The sequence below is a fragment of the Periplaneta americana genome, chromosome 8 (genome assembly GCF_040183065.1).
Source record: "Periplaneta americana isolate PAMFEO1 chromosome 8, P.americana_PAMFEO1_priV1, whole genome shotgun sequence".
In the NCBI taxonomy this organism is placed as follows: Eukaryota; Metazoa; Arthropoda; class Insecta; order Blattodea; family Blattidae; genus Periplaneta; species Periplaneta americana.
Window position 1 is genome coordinate 62,273,465 of NC_091124.1, and position 21,636 is coordinate 62,295,100.

A 21,636-nucleotide genomic window follows, 5' to 3' on the forward strand; every position below is an offset into this window, starting at 1 on the left:
TACACAGAAATGAAATTGTCCATGAATTTGGCCTTACATATACACAAAAAGTATTACTATTAACCTCTTTATTTCATAAAATTATCAAAAATATATGCAGTTTGAGATTGCTTCTGAAACAATGTCATGAGTTGTAATGAACAAATGGAAATGATTATTTGCTGTCAACCGACAGAAATGTATACCTTGAAAGCACCTTTCCATTCCCACTGATGATAAGGACACACTTAAAACAAATAATGGCTTTAGTTTTAGTTCGTACTGGTCATTGTCACTGTGACTAAGAGAAAATTAGTATTGATAAGCATAAAAAATAGCTTTAGGAAAATGTGAAGAAAATGCTAAAAATGACCTCAAATTGACAGAAAAATATCGCAATAAACTCGAAAAAATCTAAATAGGCCTGATCAGTGTAATATGTAGCTAATCGGCGATGTATGCAATGGAGGGGGAAAGGAACTGGCCATCCTACCCCATTATCTCCTGGCCTAGTTGCCTCGTAAGTGGTGCCTTGTTGGTATCACTTCAGACCTGTCTTCAGACAGTTGACTAAACAACAACCCTTACAAATGTATCTTGAAAGACTCAAGACTCAATTTGTCGTAAATGCAAATTCATAGCCCTACTAATTACGACATAATTATTGTAGTTTTTTTATTCGAATTTGCGTAAAAATCTGACACAAATGTTTGACTCCGTAAGAAAACTGAACTCCACGGCTCAGAAGAAGAATTTTGTGTTTTCAGCTTTATGCTGAGCCAATATAATGTCACTTTTCGTTCTGCAAAGGAATTTTTAAATGTTAAATTTGTTCGGATTTAATTTCTGCACATTTAAAGGAGAAAACTGAAGTTATATCAGTCATTCATTATCATAATAAACTGCTCTCGTAAACTGGCTGGGCGTATTGGGAATTAAATTAATGGTTATCCCAAAATACGCTATTAAATGTTTCATATTCAACAATTTTTTTTTCGAAAAGTAATAAAAGGTAGCAAAGTTGTATTAAACCTTTTTTTGAAATATCTCGAAGAATAACTCCTTTAAATTAATTACTTTACTTACAGTTCACCTTATATTGTGATAAATAGATATTCTAAAGCATTTCTTGAAGGTACGTACACATACATCAGAATCATACATTTGAGACTGTTTTGTAAAATAATAGTTATAAATGGTTTAAAAAAAAATATGTTGTAGTTACGTTTTGAGACCTGAAAAATCCAAATATAGAAAAATAAGTACATTGAGTCATTTAAAAAAAATAAGGAAAAACTTCATTATAAATGAAAAAGATAATTTTTGAAAACATGTTGAAAATATTCCCTTGTCCATCCTATATAATTTTTGTGTATATTTCTTCATAAACTTAAAAATAGACAAGCTACAAGCAGTGTTTCATTCTTTTTACTCATCTTGTATAGTCTGTTTTAACCTCTATTCCATGTCATGCAAAGGTATTGATGTAGCTTCTCCTGTTTAAAAATAGATGCAGCTTATATTAACTTCACCTTCACTTTCAGTACTGTTACTGCATAGTATATTTAATTCGGTTGATGTAATTCTTGTCTACAAAATACTAGTAACCCTTCCTTAAATATGGGCCTATCATTTTCCTTACATTGCACTGATAGCAGAAGCGTAATTTAGGTGGGAGCAAGGAGAGCAATCACCCCTTCCTGAGTTTATGATTTAAAAAATAATTGAGTAGTACTACTAGAGAAAAAATGTGAGAACTGTACTTCAGTTTTAAAATATTCTACTTTTAGCCTATATTATAAACGCTGAAGTATTAAACGAGGGTAGTTAATGACTGCTCAAATGAAATCAAGGTTACCCTTTCCTACATTATTGGTTGTTAGCTGTTGAAAATAAAAGCTTTTTTTTTATTGTTAATTGAAATTAAAACTTCTTTAATAATAAAATTGTGTGTATTCATTTGTTTGCACCTACGTAATGTTAACAGTAAGTGACTATAAAGGCTGGTTCACAATAGATCGGGAACGGAAACGACAACGAGAACGGAAATAATGTTAAAATAAATGTATTTAAATATTATCATTCACAATAGTTAATTGTGAACGCTGACATTTAAATATATTTATTTTAACAATATTTCCGTTCTCGTTCTCGTTTCGTTCCAGGTTTATTGTGAACCAGCCTTTAATTACGTACCGATATCGTATAGGCTCCTAAGTAGGGCAAGAAGTTAAAAATAGACCTATGTGATGTGCAAACTGGGAATGTACTATAAAGTTATTTGTGACTTAATATAAAGAAAAATACTTAAGGAATGAGAAAAAATAATGAATTTAAAATTATCTCTATTGTATCTTATATCGTAGTTTAAATTTTTAAGTAAAGTTTATCCCAGTTTACTGTATGAAAAATAGTTCATATTCAAAGGAAATAGGAAAGGAGTACGTCACACGATATACCTTTAGGTCTTTCCTAAAAAAAAAAACTCCCCCCTCCAAGTAAAAACTGTGATGACACCCTTGACTGGTAGGAAGGTATACGATTTACTAATACGTTTATGAAAACAGTGAAATGGAATTGCCGGTTGTTATTAATAAGAATGGAGTAGACTAAATAAATGAAAATATGTAAGTGTGCCTTACCAGTAGCTTTTTTGGACACAATTTTTCTGATTTGTGTTAGTTGCAAGGAAATGTGCTTCTAACGTTTTACTCTTTATTTTTGCGCAATAGGCCGCAGAGTTAGAAAAAGAAGTCCTTGTTATCGTACCCAGCTGTTTGTTGTTTTCTCGTCATCGCTTTCTGTGAGGGAACAAACACGTAAGTAGCTCCGAAACGTTTGACGTCATTACGTTTGTGGTAGGCCTACAGTGCAAATAAAAGACCGGACAGATTGTTCTTCGCGAATACCTTATACCAGTGGTACTTAATTTTGGTGGACCCTCCGAAATGTTTTTAGGCCTGTAATTTTATTAGTCTGGTAATCATGTTCTGCTAGTTAAGCATTTGTATAATATAGTGAATTAAACATTCACGTTTCAGTTTTAGCTTTTGAATATAATTTGAAAATATATCAGTACAAAGTTATTTTGCGTTATCATGCCTTGCTGTGAAAAATGAAACCAGTTTCTTAGACATAACACAATGTATGGTTGTTGTCTTTGCTGTGAAAGAATTAAACGATCTTTTTAAACTTAACATAAGGATATCAATTGATGTTGCTTTGCGAAGTCTGGGAATATTGTAAATAGGTTTACTCCAATTTAGGCCTAAATCTCTTGATTATCCTTCGCAACTGTTGTATTCAGAATTTAAAGTATTTGTTAGCCATGAAATTTATAATAATGTCTTACTGAATTTTGTACATAAAAACCTAACTATATTTTATTTGTATTCATATAAATATAAAACCAAAAGATCAAACAACATATGCTTGACAGAACCTAAATGTACCACAACTGTAGCTTATAATCACATTTCTGGATTCGTCTATACGTGCTACATGTCCTGCCCATCTCAAAGGTCGGGATTAATGTTCCTAATTATGTCAGGTGAAGAATACTGTATAATGCGTGCAGTTCTGCGTTGTGTTACTTTCTTCATTCTCCTGTAACTTCATCCCTCTTAGCGCCAAATATTTTTCTAAGCACCTTATTCTCAAACATCTTTACCTTCTGTTCCTCAAAGTAAGAGTCCAAGTTTCACAGCCATACAGAACAACCGGTAATATAACTGTTTTGTATTCGCTTCCACCCTCTTGTATTAATTCTGCTGGAATTTGATCCATACCTGGAGACTTGTACTTTTTCAGCTTTTTTTTATCGCAATTTCGACTTCTGAAAGTGTGGGTTCGGGTATAAATGGTTCAACAGTTTGTATTTCGTCCCGATCATTTCTATTTGACCTATGTACATTTAGTAGTTGCCCAAAATGTTACTATTACTATTAATTATAACAGTAAACTAATAAGGTTTGTTTTTAAGAAGTTATACCTTATATTAGTCATTCAGATAAATAATTACTTCCTTTTATTTTGTCATTTCAATTTGTTTACTATGTTTATTCTGCCATTTTATTAATTTCATATTTTCGCATTTAATTAAATTTAGTCACATGATTTTAGATCTTAATGAATCTATTACATTTATTAATATCTCGTTCCTGAAACATATTACCCTTAAAGGCTGGTTCACAATAAACCGGAAACGGAAACGACAACGAGAACGGAAATATTGTTAAAATAAATGTATTTAAACGTGAGCATTCACAATTAACTATTGTGAATTCTCACATTTAAATACATTTATTTTAACAATATTTCCGTTCTCGTTCTCGTTGTCGTTTCCGTTTCCGGTTTATTGTGAACCAGCCCTAAGAGCATTCCTTTCCGAAAAATAAAATATGATGAACGAGCTATTCAGCCGATGAGAAAAGACAAACACGACAGAAGGTTCTAATTGGCAAATCCGCTCTTGCTGAGGCAACTTTGGTTGCTAAAGCATCTGCATTTTGAGACGATTTGTATGTATAGCTCTAACTGCCTCTCTCCATTTACTTCCTCTGCGACCCCTAACGCGCCCACTCCTGTGGTACGGTGAATACAATTAAGTCTGGTCCACAATAAACCGGGAACGAGAACGGGAAGAGAAGAACATGAACGTGAAGATTTTTTATTCACAATAAACCGAGAACGGAAACGGCTACACATATCGATTGGTATGTCAATAACGATTTGTAAAGTTGATATTACGCATTCTGATGTTATCTGCGTATACTTGACCAATGGCATTCTCTTATGAGTACAAGCCAACCAACATAAACGCAGGTGAACCAAGTTCGAAATTTAAGACACGGAATATTTAAGAATTCAATTCACGTGGTAGTCTGGTGACATGTACACATAGCATAATTATATGGAAAGTAATTCTACTGAATTTCTGCGTTACTTACAAGCAATGAATGGACAAGATATGTCACGGCTTCTTTGCTACAAAATATATGACGACCAAATAGCTTTTTGATGGAAACAGGATAAATCTAATAGACTGTTATCTGGAACGAGAACGGCAAAGTTAAAACTTGGCCAACTCTCCATTCCTGAGCTCCAGCAAGCTTCTCGTTAATTGTGAATGTTCACATTTAAATACATTTATTTTAAAAACATTTTCGTTCTCGTTCTCGTTGTAGTTTCCGTTCCCGGTTTATTGTCAACCAGCCTTTAAAGTTGGACTCTGAAGATTAGAATTATCAGATATATAAGCTAAAAGAAGTTCCTCAGACGAACTCATTCCTGTGTCTAAAAAAATTTGAAATAAAAATATTCTAGCAATCTGATAAAAATCAGAGAAAGTGATACCTTTAAGCTTTGTTAAAATACAGTTTGAAAAACATACTTTAGTTTCGCAAATCTCTTTCAAATCACTCGCGGACCCGCGGTTGGTAACCGCTTCGTATTGTTGACGTGTAATTTTGTTCAAATGCCAATGTCAAAATCCGAGTAGCTCGCGCTGAAATGCTCGGTGGACGTACACAGAAACCACCGCCACGGTCGAGAGACGTACAGTGTAATTGGTTACAGTCCCTAGAATTTAGTTTGATAATTATGAGGCAGTCGTGTTGCTAGTACGGCCACATAATTATTTGAGTAATTTCTAGCCTGGTAACAAGGATATTTCAAGGTCGTTACAATTCGTACGCGCTGCTCACTTCTCCGTGCAGTCAGATGTTAGTCGCGCATGCGCCCATTCTGGCACGTGTAGCCACGGTTGACATTACCAGAGCGATAGCAGCAGTTTACCGGCGCACTGCGCAACACAATGCAATTGATACGAGCCCCACTCGTTTTTAACATCGATCTTAAGTCTGATACACAGTGGCGGAACGTGGCTTTGAAAACCTCTGCAGTGGCTGCATTGTTTGGACTATCCCGTTGGTCCGGCTCGACTCCCTGTCACATCTGAGATTTTTCATTGACTATTACACTTTTACTACGTCATTCTGCTTTTGACCAATAAAACGGTACGAAAGGACGTGTTTCAACCAATCATGGTTGTTTATCGCTACACTTCCCTAGCATTTCTTTGTTTTTATGACTTCCCTAGCATTTGTTTCTTTGTTTGCCAACATTTCAAAATGAAAATTCTTTACGGCACTATAAAAGATGCTTTGCGATCATAATTTGTTTCCCGCATAGATAGTCAACTAAAAATGGCGGTTTCGTTCAAACGTTTTGGTGAAGCTAACATTAGTGAAATAGAATTTAGTATAATACCTATTTTATTGTATTAGAATACTTTATTTCTTCGAATCTTTATATTCTTTCTTCTGTTTTTATCACCTCCCTGCCATTTGTTTCTTTGTTTGCCAACATTTCTAACTGCAAATTCTTTACGGTACTATAAAACATGTTTTACGATCGTCATTTGTTTACCGCATAAGTAGTCAACTGAAAATGGCGGCTCTTTTCAAACTTTTTGGTGAAGCTAATATTAGTGAAATACAATTTCAGTCAGTCAATGTTTTATTGTATTAGAGTACTTTATTTCTTCTAATCTTTATATACTTTCTTCTAATCGTGTAATAGTCAATTAAATCCAACTTGTGTTTTGATTTTCTTTAGATAAATCAAAACCTCTAGTGAGATTATTGTCGAAAAATCTATAGTGACTCTTGTGACAAACAAGATGGCAGTTAAGGTCTTTCTTGAGTTTCTTCACATTAGACGTTAATATAATTCCATGCTTCGAATAATCGGATAAAATAGAAGGAAAAATATTCCAACTAGATATAATAAAAGTATTACATAAATGGTTTTTCTTTATTTTTTTCTGGAATTTGGACGCTCCGTTGTAGTTTTCTTTGCTGCCGTAGATATTGCCCTCGGTCCACCATGGGAGGCGAACTGTAGTTGGTTACTCAGGAGAAGACGAGCGGAAGGAAAGTGACCTTCTTGACCGTAGCTGCTGATTATTATAAACATCACGCAGATGAGCATCCCACTAGCCAGGTTGTTACTCATGCCGAAAACATTAGGTACAATAGGCGCATGGAAATTTAAAAAATAAGTACTAATTATTTTAATAAAGTAACAATAAATGCTTAATATAGAACGAATTGTAATTAATAGCTAAACTTATCACTTCCTACGCAGAAGAGCAGTCACCAGCAACTGATGAAGGCTGCACACTTTGTCTGCCACCAGTGTTGCCAAGACAAATTGTATCCCCGTAAGTCTAGCGCCTGGAAATCCGTCAGAATCCGTCAAAATAAAAAAAAAAGATTCACTCAATATATCTATATACAAATAAAAAGCAAATTTTAACACAACTTAGGCCTACTTACCAATCTTGATTAAAATAGTAATTCGTCAACCTCTGACTTGATTACGAGAAAAATCTGAAACCGGGGGGGTTCTTTAAGATGGTACAGCACAGGCAGTGCTGTTCAAATAAAAAGTAAAATCCCAAAAATTAAACAATTAAAATGACAGCAGCTAGAAAAGTCAAAAGGCGACGTAAATCGAAAATTCCTCCAGAAAATCCGTCACCTGTCAAAGCCATTCTTTTCCCGCCCGCTACGTTGAAATTCCGTCAGTTTTGACGGAATTTCCGTCCAATTGGCAACACTGATTGCCACTGCGTCTAATATTGTAAACAACTCATATCACTAAAGTTCTTCCCTCTGCCGCCGCCTCACCTCCGGTTCTTCATCTCGTAACAAACAATACATAGCACCACATGATGATAATCGAGGAGTGGTGAAATGCAGGTAGGGGAAGAGTGGTATTCCGCTCAAACCTACTATCCAGCACCATCTTGGCCACCGTAAATTCGCCGGGATTCGAATCCAGGTTACCAGCGTGGAAAACTTTTCGGCTATTGTCGTGCCAGTCATTTCGTAATTCGTAGTTGTCAGAAACCGTTTCCATGTCATCAATCCTGCCACATCTAAATAATTCTAATCTAAATAACGGACAGCTTGCTTAAAGTTAATTAGTAGTTGGTAGGATCTTATTCTTATGTATGTCAGTAAATCAGATCCAGAGTGATAATAGTAGTGTAAAGTTGCACAAGAAAATTTCCATTTCCCTCGCTTTCTCTGTTAATAGTAGCTAATGCTATCAGCTCCGTGGGATTATTAGCTCTAGGGCCTACTTTTGGACAGCCTGTCTTTGGAGTGAACTCGTTGCCAATAATTCTTCCGTAGTCCTTTATTATCAGGTGTATAATTACTGTAACAGATAGTGTTACAGATAATGTAATCGTCATCTTCCTAGCCAGAGATTAACCTGGAAATCTGTGCCAGCGGCGAGCACAATAACCTCCATTATTACTAGAGTCCTGCTTTTGGTTACCTAAAGCCTCCGAGCAGTGCGCAACAGTGTAGGTATGTACGTAGTATAGCGCAGCGTACACATTTCAGGTCTGATGGTCAGCGAACCATGTCAAAGCAAAACAAAGCTAAACGGCTGGAAATGAGTGCTCCAATAGAAGAATTTGGTAGCGAGCATTTCATTAGGGAAGAAGAAAACTTATTTTATCAAAAAGAAGGAGAAATTTTTCTTTTGAAACATTTAAAATGTTTACAGTTACTCGTGATGCATAGAAACTCTAAAGCAGTGGCCGGCAGATGCTGCAGTTGTGACGTAAGAGCCAGTCAGATCGCAAGAGCTTGGGAGAGCGAGCAGTTGAATCTGTCTGTCACCCAATTACAGACAAAAATAAGTATGTACAAATATTAGAAGAACTGAATCAGGAATTTGATTGCAGATTTCAAGAGTTTGCAAATCTTCAATCTGATATTTCCATATTTGCGACAACATTTTCAGTGAATATTGACAGTGTTCCATCATCATTGCAAGTCATTGATTTGCAAAATGATATTGAAATGAAAGACCGCATTGAAAACAAAAAGGACCTATCTACATTTTATAGAAGATTTCCCCAGGCAAGATTCCCTCGATTGCATAGATTTGCTGCTAGGATGTTGAGCATATTCGGATCTACGTATGTATGTGAACAGTTCTTTTCTTGTATGAAGATCTGCAAACCACAACATAGAAACCACCTGTCTGATCTGAACTTGAAACATATTCTTCGCTTGTGTGTTAGCCAGATTATGACTCCAAATATTGCAAATTTAGTGCTCGAAAAAAGAGGAAAAAAATCTCGACAAAGCGTTTAGCTTGGGCACGGTAGTGACACAAAGTGATGGTGTGTTTCAAAAGTTGAAATATACTTTGCATACTACTCACCAAGATAGGGCCTATGTAGTTTAATCTGTATATTATGTAGAGAAATGTGTGTTAAAAACACTTGAACTGTTTTCAAGTTTCCGAGTAGACAAAGTGTTGCAGTACTACTTAAAGTATTTATTTATATGCTTGTATGTTTATAGCAGTTTCGGAATTTCATTTATATATGCAAACGCTTCTGCAAGTGGCTGTATTATGAGTTTCATGTTATTGTAAGTACATTAAATTTGATTACAAAACAAAATATTTTGTTACATTGATTTATCAAGGTTGTACAGTTTTGTTTTAGTACAAATGTATTGTAATTGTGCTGTTCCCATACTATCTCAGAAGAATGGATCGCGCTCTGTCAGTGCATAGACGCCGCACCACCACTGTTAAGTTGAATCTTCTCTCCACTCTGTGCTCAGTATGCAGAGATTGCCGAGCAAAGAGCAAAGCGGCTACGTCGTATGACGTCACAGAGCACGGAACATGCCGGTCACTGCTCTAAAGCAAGTACAGTCGAAGCTCTTAAGTTCGACAGAAATCATGTTCGACATGGTATAGTTCGACTGCTTACGTGGGAGAATTAGACACGCCCCTATACGGGCACTAAGAAATGGGATTGCCATTTGAATGGAAATTGGTTTTGTGTCTTGTAGTGATACTTTTCTTAAAGGAAAACAGAATATTTTATTGATTAGGACATCCATATTGATCACTGATTTTAAATTAATGAAGTCTTCTTTTTCTATTTGAGAATTGTGCCGTTTGTGAGACGGAACTGTCGAAACCCACTGTGGTACTAGAAGCGCATACACAAGTCTCGGGGCGGACAGGAAATGCAAGTACAGTACTGTATTCGTTGATGGATAACCAATAACAATTTGTATTCATTTCACCTGCCACACCCACTACCCTTATTGGCCAGAACTTTAAATTCTGTTCTGTCGAACTTAGGAGAGTCCACGATAGTCAGTGTAAATAATTATATTTTCATTGTCATTTATTGTATTATTATAAGCAGTAACATGAGCTGCTGCCAGGAAGTCAAAAGAAGGATAGCAATGGCCAAGGAAGCTTTTAATAGAAAAAGGAGCATTTTCTGCGAACCTCCGGGAAAAGAACTAAGGAAGAGACTGGTGAAGTGCTTTGTATGGAGTGTGACACTGTATAGGGCAGAAACATGAATATTACGATGAAGTGAAGAGAAGCTAATAAAAGTATTTGAAATGTGGATATGGAGAAGAATGGAATGTGTGAAGTGGACAGACAGAATAAGAAATGAAACAGTGTTGGAAAGAGTGAATGAAGAAATAATGATGCTGAAACTGATCAGGAAGAGGAAAAGGAATTGGTTGAGTCACTGGCTGAGAAGGAACTGCGTGCTGAAGGATTCACTGGAAGAAATGGTGAACGGAAGAAGAGTTCCGGGCAGAAGAAGATATCAGATGGTAGGCGATATTAAGATATATGGATTATATGAGGAGACAAGAGGAAGGCAGAAAATAGGAAAGATTGGAGAAAGCTGGGCAGAACACTGAATGAATGAATTAACTGGTTAATTACTGTGATTTCCATCATTTATTTATGTATTTGTTTATAGATGTGTACATAGCCTACATAGGCTGTGTCCAGTTACAACATTCACGTGTAAAACATGTGGGTTTCTTCATAATTAATTTCTATAATCTGGGATTAGAGACGGTAATACATGGAGACAAAAATAACCTACAAACATTTCTAATGTACAGAAATTTAAATATCAGGACCAAAATAGTGTATGTATGTATGTATGTATGTATGTATGTATGTATGTATGTATGTATGTATGTATGTATGTATGTATGTATGTATGTATGTATGTATGTATGTATCGCGCCGTGGCGTCATGGTCTAAGGAATCTTGTTTAGGACTCGCGTTACGGATGCGCGCTGGTTCGAGTCCTCATGGGGGAAGAAAATTTCTCATGAAATTTCGGCCAGTGTATGGGACCGGTGCCCATCCAGCATCTTGATGCACTTTTGGAGCTACAATAGGCAGCGAATTCCGGTTACGCAAACCAGCTATAACGGCTGGGGGGCTCATCGTGCTAACCACACGATATCTCCATTCTGGTTGAATGATCGTCCACCTCTGCTTTGGCATGTGGCCGTGAGGCCAGCAGCCGGCTGGTCGGTCTTGGCCCTTCGTGGGCTGTAGCGTATTTATATATACTGTATGTATATATGTATATATATTCATTTTTAATTGTGAATATTCAAGTTTCAATTTCAATAAAATATATTATTTTTCTAAACTCATTTCGCTTTGATAGAATATCTCTGTTTAATTTAAAAAGTGAAATTTAAATGTTAAGAATTATGTAAATAGGCGAAACATTAGCATTGGCTTTTACTTTTTTGGTGAAAAATGTATTATGAAAAAAAAAAGTAGTCCTATCTAGAATCTAGATGCGTTTTACTTTTTGTGAAAATAATTTTCTGTTGTCCATAAGTTGGCTTTAAATAAATATTTTGCTTGTTATTAATACACATCACAGTATATTTGTACGTGAGTAGCATTCTCATTGTTCAGTGCCTGTACTGCTCTATACGAATAAGTTGATGTAACATACGAAACGGAGCGGGCAGACGAGTCAGAGCCCTCGTTTGCAAGCGAAGCTAGTATGATCCATGTGTATGTAACTTGTACTCAAAGTAACCAAACGCAGGACTCTTTAATTATTACTAATACTTGTGCTACTATGTTGCCATAGTATAATGATCGTCTCTGTTCAGCAGCTTTAAAGAAAACCCGCGACTCAGTGCTTCAAAAGTAAGATTGCTAAAACTGTAGTCGGATGTTCTTCGGCACTGCGATCATATGGTTTGTTAGGTGTTCTACGATAAAGAAATGAGATGATATAACCTCAACGGGTGGATTTCCGGCCCCAGAGATGACACGGCAGTGTTTCATAACGATCACTAGATTTACAAGCAAGCCTTATAGGAATCTGATCTTATACTTACTAGGCGTCTTCAATCGCACTGCTATATGTTCGTTACCGCTGCACAGAGAAAGTAATATGTGGCTGATCATATTAATTTTTACATCACCGAAGTTCATACAAAATTTCGTATTAAGTAAAATGTATGTCATGATGGAAAATACTTTTAAAATGTTACTTAACGTCGCTATATCACCGCTAGGACGTACAAATAAGATGAGAGAACCCCAGGGTATTAATTTGCTGCCCCGAAGAGGACACGACAGTTCCGTAATGGTCACCAGATCAAGACTAATCTCGGAGGAGGAATCTGATCTTACCGTAGGCATTCTCAACCGGCACTATTGTATGCAGAAAGCGATAAATGTCGCTGGCCATCTCCATTTGATATGATGTAGCCCTATATATTATCGTTATAAATAAAATGTTGTGAAATGAGAAAAATGTTTTTAAATAGAATATTCAGCGACACTGTATTGACTATAAGGTTATCTAGCGTCGCGAAGTTATTTTAGTGAGAAGTTTGAGAATTATCTGACAGTCGCCCTACAATTGGGAAAAACCTAAGGAGAAAAATACGTGTCCAAGCAGGATTCGAACCTACGCCACAGCGCGTGTCCCGCTCACTATCTCTAAAACAACGCTAGTGGCCTTTGGAGAAATGAAGGTTTTTTTGTGCTCGCTGTGGGACTTGATTTTGCAGGTGAAATTCGCTAGAAAGGTGGTGATAATGTCCGCAACACGATTTGTTAGGACAGCTGGCAATACAGGACAGGAATGAAAAGTGTTGGTTGAATTAAGGTAATAACTTGTTCACTATGAGGGTTATTCAGTAATATTTCTATGATCGTAAATTTTAGTGAAATCCCATTATTTATCCTCAGAGTAGTCTCAGTGTTTCTGCCAGTCTTCAGAGATGTACGAGGAAACCATTTTTTTTTTGTTAGGTCCTTCAGAACCGCCTTCGCAGCTTTCACCACTTGTTCTACTGATTGTGTATCCAAAGAAGGTGTTTCTTGAACTTTGGGGGGGAAAAATACATAGTTCCAAGTCAGGACTGTAGGAAGAATGAACATATTTCAATCTTATTTCGGTTAGATACTCCATGACTGCATTTACAATTTGGAGTTTTGCATTATGTGATGCAACATCCACTCTGTTACACTGAGATGTCTGTGTTGCCTGGTATGGTCGGTCATGGTCTTAGTACTGTACTCCAACAAGGAGAAAGACTCAGGGGAATGAGACGCAGCGGGGTAATGCTGTGAATGAATGTTGATGTCATAAGGTCACACACGTGGGTACACGGCTCTCCATTGGCTAACTCTCAAAACACAAACGCTAATACTGATACATACATATTTATACTACCCTAGTTACAAAATTAGATCCCGTTTAATCTCCTGATCTTCTAATCCCTCCATACAGGAAATAACATATGCAGGAGAGCGCATGTTTTTTAAACTGACGTTATAGCGGTAATATTATCTATCTACTTCGCTCCAATAGATGACCCAATAGTAAGCACATTTCTTTCGCGGTTAATCTCGTGGTTGGAGAACAATAGGCCTACACATTTTTAGTATTGTCATGTCACAGTTATGTGCTGGTACAATGTGCTAATGAAATGTCTAGAAATGAGATGACTATGACCTTTCCTGCAGATCTCACAACTTTTAGCTTTCGTGGTGTTTATGATGATGGAGATTTCCACAGAGAGTTTCGTTGCTTGCTCTCAGGGTCAAAATGATGTAATCAAGTCTCATCTCCAGTTACGATTTTCAAAAGAAATCCTTCACCTTCTCTAACGTCCTTGTGAGCTCGTCACAAACCTGTACGCGAACTTCTAGTTCGGGTGTCTTGGAATCCACCGTGCAATAACCGTCATGTGCAGGCCTCGTACAAGTAGTTTGTTCCACATCTCTTGCATTTTGAGAAAAGGCTGTGGTGTTACAAAAAAGTAAGTAGGCCCATGTATAACTTTTATATTTGATTTTATGATTATTACATTGATGATTCAGTTATATTATCGCAGTTTGGTTAAGCTCATAAATGAAGCAAAGCGTTTTCCTTTTGTATTTATTATTTTGTTATAATAATGGAAACATTCAACTTCACCGTTTCAGACACGTAAAAGCTGCAAAGATAATTGAAACCATTTGGCTTCACTCTGCCACATCTAATGGGTTAACTCTGTTGTAAGTATATAACATCTGGTTGCTAGGATACGTAACTGGCTTGAAATCGCTGTTATGTGCGTAGAATCATTCCGCGCATGAGTCATGTGTCACATGCCTCCACAGGTACAGTAGCCTTAGCAAGTTGGCGGAAAACGGCAGTTTCAATACATTATCATACCGAATACTTAAAAATACATGAATGTGCAGTATGTTGCGTACTAGTTAAAGATATTCTGTAATCAGTGTTGCCAGGTTGCTGTAACCAAAAATCCCTACTGCCCTTATAAAAAATATTTACTTCACGCAAGAAATCCCTACAAAAATTATTTTATATAACATAAACAATATTGTAAATTAACTGTGTTTCAACTAATAAATAATAATAATAATAATAATAATAATAATCATGTTTTGTCTTGTATATTCAAGATCTCTCTCAGGTCCAACTAGGTCTCTTCAATGAGGTCTTGTAATTGTTACAACATTCACAATTTTGCTACGTGGAAGAGCGATCTTTTTGATTTGCACGAAGTGGTCCATTAAATTAAAACTAAGATTATGTTCAACCACATCAAAAACATCGAAGTTCTTACTTTTTAACCTGTTACTCATGCGCAAGTACATTTTAAAATAGTGTAGGCTACCGGTATTAAGGTTTAGACAATTTTTAATTTGTGCTGCATTCTTTTTGTGAACGCTTGATAATCCGTGTCTTAAGAGTTACCTTCTCTCGACCACAAATTCATTTTTATATGTTTTACATTTAGCCTTAATAACGTCTTCAGTCTTGCATAACCAACCTTCAAAATCTTGTTCCGTTAATCTCGCCATATTCATAGACATTCTTAGCGCGGGCTTTCGGTGGATGATCAGCGAACTAACGTTTTTCGTAGGCTATTCATTAACCAGTATTAGCGATATGATATGATACGAAACCTGTACAAGTAACCAGTCGATAGCTGGGGCTAGTGTAGCACGCTCACAGCGCGGACTAGCGAAATTTCTATGAATAGCACCCTAAATGTTTAGCCACACCACGATTTTTCTCTTTTAGCTGATTCACCACGCAATTCTCTTTTCTTCTTGGAAGTAGATGGACCTGATTAGTCATCAGAGAAATTCATATTACAAAACAGTAAATCTACCACGATTATAGAACATTACTTTAATCCCATACACATGCACTTCACAAGAAAAGTTGACGAACCCATGTGACACGTACTGCAATGATGCAACGACAGAAACCTAAGTGAAGAAATGTAATCAGGACTTACACAATTCCCAATAGGAAGCAACGGGGATGTTCCTTTCTGATGTAAGAGAGCTTGTGTTGATATGTAACTATGGTTACGTAATCATAAACATTATTGTGTTCAAATATAACAAGTTCACCACAGATGAACGTAGGATTTTGTTTTGGTAGGCGGGAAGCAAAAAAAAAAGTACTGAAAACTATTGGGTTGTTTATTGTGGATTGTTTAATGTTTTCAAGAGGATTATTTATTCAATATTACCGATTTATTTATCATTTAAGTCAATTGTTATTTTTCCGAGTGAATTACGATGTATTAAGATGAGTTTGTATGTTTTAAAACGCCTGTCGGAATTTACACCTCTGAGACATAAAAGTTACAATGCTAGTCTAAGGGAATTTCTACCTTTTTTTGTCTACCTCATTTTATTATTCTAAGTGATTTTCCATACATTAAGGATTTTGTATGTATTGAAATGTTTCTCAGAGTTTACATCTCTAAAAACGAAGCGTTACAGTTATTCTAGTGAGAGCAGTTCTGCCTGTTTAACTCATTTTATTTTTCTGGGTAATTTTCCATGCATTAAGGGTTTTTTTTTACATATTAAATGTCTCCCAGAATTTACATCTCTTATTCTTATGAATTTTCGGTCAGTGTATGCGACTGGTGTCCACCCAGCATCGGGATGAATTAGGGGAGCTACAATGAGTAGCTATAAAGGCTGGGGGACAGACCAATACTGACCACAATTTATCCCTGTAGTGGTTAGATGATCGTTAACCTCTGCTGAGGAATGTAGATTTAACAGCAGTAATCGACTGGTTGGCCTGGATCCTTCATAGGCTGTTGCGCCACGCATTTATTCATTCATAGTTTTCTGCTCAAAGGCAGGTCTTTCCTGCAAACCTCTTTTCTGCCTTCCTCTTAGTCTTCGCATATGATCCATATATCTTAATGGTCCACCGCTGTGGAATAATGGTTAGCGTACCTGAACATGGAACGAGCGGACCCAGGTTCATATCCTGGTTGGGAAAAATTATCTGGTTGAGATTTTTTTCCGGGTTTTTCCCTCAACCAATTAAGAGCAAATTATGGGTAACTTTCAGCACTGGACCCCGAACTCATTTCACTGGCATCACTTTCATTTCAGACGATAGATAACCACAGCAGTTGATAAAACGTCATAAAATAACCAATTAAAACAAAAAATATATATCTTAATGTCTATCATCTGATATCTTCTTCTGCCCCGAACCTTCCTCCCGTTCACTATTACTTCAAGTGCATCATTCAGTAGGCAGTTTTTTCTCAGCCAGTGATCCAACCAATTCCTTTTTTCTGTTCCTGATCAGTTTCAGCATCATTCTTTCTTCCCCCCACTCTTTCCAACACAGCTTCATTTTAGATACCTTTATTGGAGAAAAATTCGTTCCGGCACCTGAAATCGGACCCAAGACATCTCAGCTTTGCGCGCTGAGCGCTCTTTCCGTCTGAGCTATGCCGAGACCCGATTTACGGCGCCGGCCGAACACTCCTCCTCTGTGTCATCAATGGCCTACTACCTGCATTTTAGACATATGAGTCGTGTATGCAGGAGCGCATATTTAAATGATTTTATGACCATTTTTGACAACAGTTTATTGGATACTGTTAACATTGATATATATATAGTCGGCCTCGGTGGCGTAATCGGTATAGCGCTAGCCATCTGTGCTCGAGATTGCGGATTCGATCCCGGCCCAGGTCGATGGCATTTAAATGTGCTTAAATGCGACAGGCTCATGTCAGTAGATTTACTGGCATGTAAAAGAACTCCTGCGGGACAATATTCCGGCACACCGGCGACCCTGATATAATCTCTCCAGTTGCGACCGTCGTTAAATAAACCATAATTTTTTAAATTATATATATATATATATATATATATATATATATATATATATATATATATATTCATATATTCATGTATGAGGCCTCGCCTTCCTCATTGAATAATCAAGACTACCTATATGTAATCAACATGTAGATAGTACATGAATTGGGTCCTGGGTTCGATTCCCGGTTCCAGAACGAATTTTTTTCCAATAATAGGTATCTACATGTTGACTACATATAGGTAGTCTTGATTATTCACTGAGGATGGCGAGGCCTCATATATGAATATATACGGTACAGTTTCATTTCTTATTCTGTCTGTCCATTTTACATGCTCCATTCTTCCCCATATCCATAAGCGTATATCAAATCCACGGATGAATATAGCCTACACTAATTGCTGACTGTTGCGAGTATCGTGTGTTGACACACAAGATGTGTTTGGTTGATGCAGGTTTGCTTACGTTGTTCGTCGCACAGCTGATACGCATATCAGCCGTTTCCTCTTGTTGCGTCATCGCTGTCTCTATGAATGAGGTTTATCTTCGCATCGCGACCCTAACCTAGAAGTGGTTGTGGCAACTCGCCATTGTGTAAACTTTGTCACTGCTCGAAAACGAACTTATTATACGCGAGTCGTGTGGATTCAGCTGATCGCACAGAATATATTCGCTCCTAGCGTTGACATACAAAGTCCCTATGAATCGAAACTCTTAGTGCCTGTAGAATTTACCTTAAATACCACTTTTTCCCGACTAAATCTTCTGAGATCACTCTCCTCCACTTTCTCGTCGTGATTAATTTTTATTTACGAGTATGAAGTAGCATATAATATGAATGGTATATGTGTCCGCCTAAACGCCATTTACCATCCGTGACGTAGTCTGCAAGTTCCCTATCGTATAATGAGATTTGGAAAAATCAACATTTACTTTTATTTATCCATTTAAGATAAACTTTTCACTTTATGTGGGTCAACTACTGTGCAGTATAACGCTATTTCTACAAGAAAATGGGTAACTTATTTCTATTTGTTCACCATTTTGAGATTTAAATGCATTAGGGAATCTGTATTTTGTTTTAACCGGGAGGGAATATGTTTGTGAGCGAGTGAGTGAGTGAGTGAGTGAGTGAGTGAGTGAGCGAGCGAGTGAGTGAGACAGACAGACAGACAGACAATCATGAATATCCCTCATGTTATGTATGTATGAGCATTTGTTTTGCGTGTGCCGTCAGTCATCTCATCTCTGAATACAGCATAGTAAGTATGAATTTGGCCAATTTTATGCACATTAGCGAAAAAATAGGTACCATCTTTGTCCATCATAAATTTTACTTCAACTCATTGATTTTCCTCTCGAGTTTACATCGTGAAAAACCAACGTTCTAGCTGCAATGTGTATGCTTATAAGCATAGGCCTACTAGTACTACAAAAGCAAACAGAACATGTTGAAATAATGACTGAAGACCGTGTATCTGAATTTATAGTCATACGTACATAGAATCCAGTGTTCGAACTGATAAAAATGTAGAGCGGAGAAAATATCTCGTTGATACACTAATTTGTAATAGTTTTTAAAAGTATAAATTGTGACATGTTCGCTGTTAAAGCTTATTATTATTATTATTATTATTATTATTATTATTATTATTATTATTATTATCAACAACAACGTCCATTTTAATTACCGTGATAACTCTTTCTCTCCTACCTTATGAGTCATGATTTGACTTAATGAGTAGGCCTTTTAGATAATCCACAAATAAATTACAAAATTATATCATGAAAATAATAACAAGAAACGTTTATGAGAACAATAAACGTATAATAGGCTTGTTTCTGGCAGAGTTCATAAAAAGGACACAGTTTGCAATGATTTAATACTTATACTATTTTTATATTAAAGTATAATAATCTTTTTTATGTTGAAATCCAGGTGATATTTACAAATGACATTCAGAATAAGTAAAAGTGAGTTTTTAAAAATGAAATTTCAGGAAAAATATCGCTATTCAGGCCGATGTGATACTAATAATTAAAACGTGCATTAGAAAGGGGAATTTTCTTTCCCAGGTTGGGATGGACACAGAAATTCGGAAGAAGTTGGGGAAAAAATGCAGAAAGCGGGAAATATAGCTGATCTATAGAAATCCATTTGGGTATAAATTACATTTTTTATTTCTTACACCCAATTTATATTCCAAATATTATTTGTTTACATATGATAGAAACTCAGAAATATAATTATAAATCTTATCGTTATGAAAAATATTCACAGGTCAAAGAAAAGATAGTCCAAATGGTATTACACGTCAGAACTCCAGAACACCGCTATGTGGTGGATGGTGGTAGTGCTGCGTTATTTGAGTTCAATTTGTGGGCATTTTAATGAATATTTCAGTATTTGTTTTTGCATTCATATCCTGGCTCTATTGAGAGTTACGGAAAAAAAAATTAAAGCTGACAAACTTGACCTTGTCGCGGCGCAGTTCGGCACGGCTCGGCTGTCCCCCCTCCGCGGCCCGCGCGTCAGTTCTGATCCGTCTTGGTTTTCATCAAAAGCGCAGATCAGTCAGTCACTATAGAAGTGTTGAGTGAGGTGCAGCCATTGTTGCAATATAGGAGCGAGGGCGCCATGGTGTTTTGTAAGTGATGGTGTAATTTGCCGAACTTGTAGTTGTATGCGTGTCAGCCGGACTACGTGGCCAGTGTGAGCGCCATTATGCTGATGAAGCACTCTGCATTCTTGTGGACGTGTCACAGTTTCGAGGAGATTTGGGACCCCTGGATGTTCCTCATCAGCTACCCTGCAAGGTGCATATTTCACGGCAAGCCATGTTTTAGTTTCTGTTAATAATTCGTTCGTATCTATGAAATGTTGTTAATTTTACCTAATTTTTTAGTGTTATTTTCTTGTCCACCATTTTTATGTGAGTCTTTGCCCGTTAAGCAGTGATTTTCTAACGTTACGCAACAACGCCCTCTCCTGAAGCGTGGCAGAAAACCTTCTCCCTCCTCTCCTTCCCAATCATGTGATTTCGTGGAATTTTCACAAGTGCGCTTTCCTCTGCGATCATTTTGCCTCAGTAGGGTGTGATGTCACGTAATGCGCAGCGGACATATTTGTGCACCTTCCCAAATTGAACTGAAGTTCGGTCGGTTGAAACCAGTTCCTTCGTTACACGTAGTTGGAAAGTGGCGAAATAATTCAGCATTTCCTCATTCTTTAAGTCTTCAGTTGCTAAATTTTAAACTTCGTTACAAACATTATTTTTATCAACATATTACATCTTAGTTACAGTTTTATTCCACCATTTTTGAGCCTTCGTAACTACCCTCTCTGCAGGTTTGTAATTTAGAATATTGTCGTGAAATGGTTGTAATTCCCTTTAAAGCTTAAGTGATATTTTATTCCTTCGTAGTTATCTACGGAGTGTCGATGTTTCATTTTCTACCTGACCTGACATATTTTGCTATTTTGCATATTTCATTACGTTGACAATTCTTTTTTATTCATCGACGCAGATAAGCTGAATGTCAGTAATGTATGTCGATATAGATGAACCAGAGATTGTTACATTATTTTATGATCTCGAGACTTGATTGTTATTATAGGCTTACTATTGTATTAATTAACAACAGGTTTATACTTCACGACTTTAAATGCGGAATCTTATTTATACGCAATTAACATTACTTTATATAAAGCGTAACAGGCATAGAATCGAGTTTTTAGGACAACTTGATGTAAATTAAAGCTTGCGACAGTCGTATTGAGTTTATTACTGCATATTTGAGGGTTTCTGGTATTCCGTACGTGGGCTACATTTCTGACTATTCCTTCGTTACAAGTCGAGAATGCTCTAAAGATAAATCGATATGGTGTGACCTATCTTATTCTTCCTCGTTAAAACAGGCAGTGAGTACCGACATCCATCCCACGTATCTTGTAATCTGCCTTATCAACTTGATCTTGTTTCTGTCATATTCTTTTCACAAGGACATAGAAAGCAGTGATGATACCATTACGTCCCAGATTTTAATGAAACTAGGTTCATACGTCATTATAGTGTATCTGTGGTTAATTTTGTATCTTTAACACAATGACGCATAAACCTTTTCT

The 21,636-nt window shown here is 36.6% G+C and overlaps 1 protein-coding gene across 9 annotated transcripts in view; it reads left to right on the forward strand.

Annotated features, from left to right (window-relative positions):
- Positions 1 to 21,636, forward strand: part of Polr2H (DNA-directed RNA polymerases I, II, and III subunit Rpb8) — a 603,575-nt gene that overhangs the window by 415,641 nt on the left and 166,298 nt on the right. Inside the window, exon 1 of one of the 9 annotated variants that reach the window (XM_069832958.1) lies at positions 20,073 to 20,341. The exons of the other annotated variants lie outside the window; for them this stretch is intronic. Within the exon in view, the coding sequence (XP_069689059.1) occupies positions 20,236 to 20,341 (106 nt within the window). The 5' untranslated portion in view covers positions 20,073 to 20,235. Of the gene's footprint in view, positions 1 to 20,072; positions 20,342 to 21,636 lie in introns of those variants that run through there. 9 annotated transcript variants of the gene reach the window in all.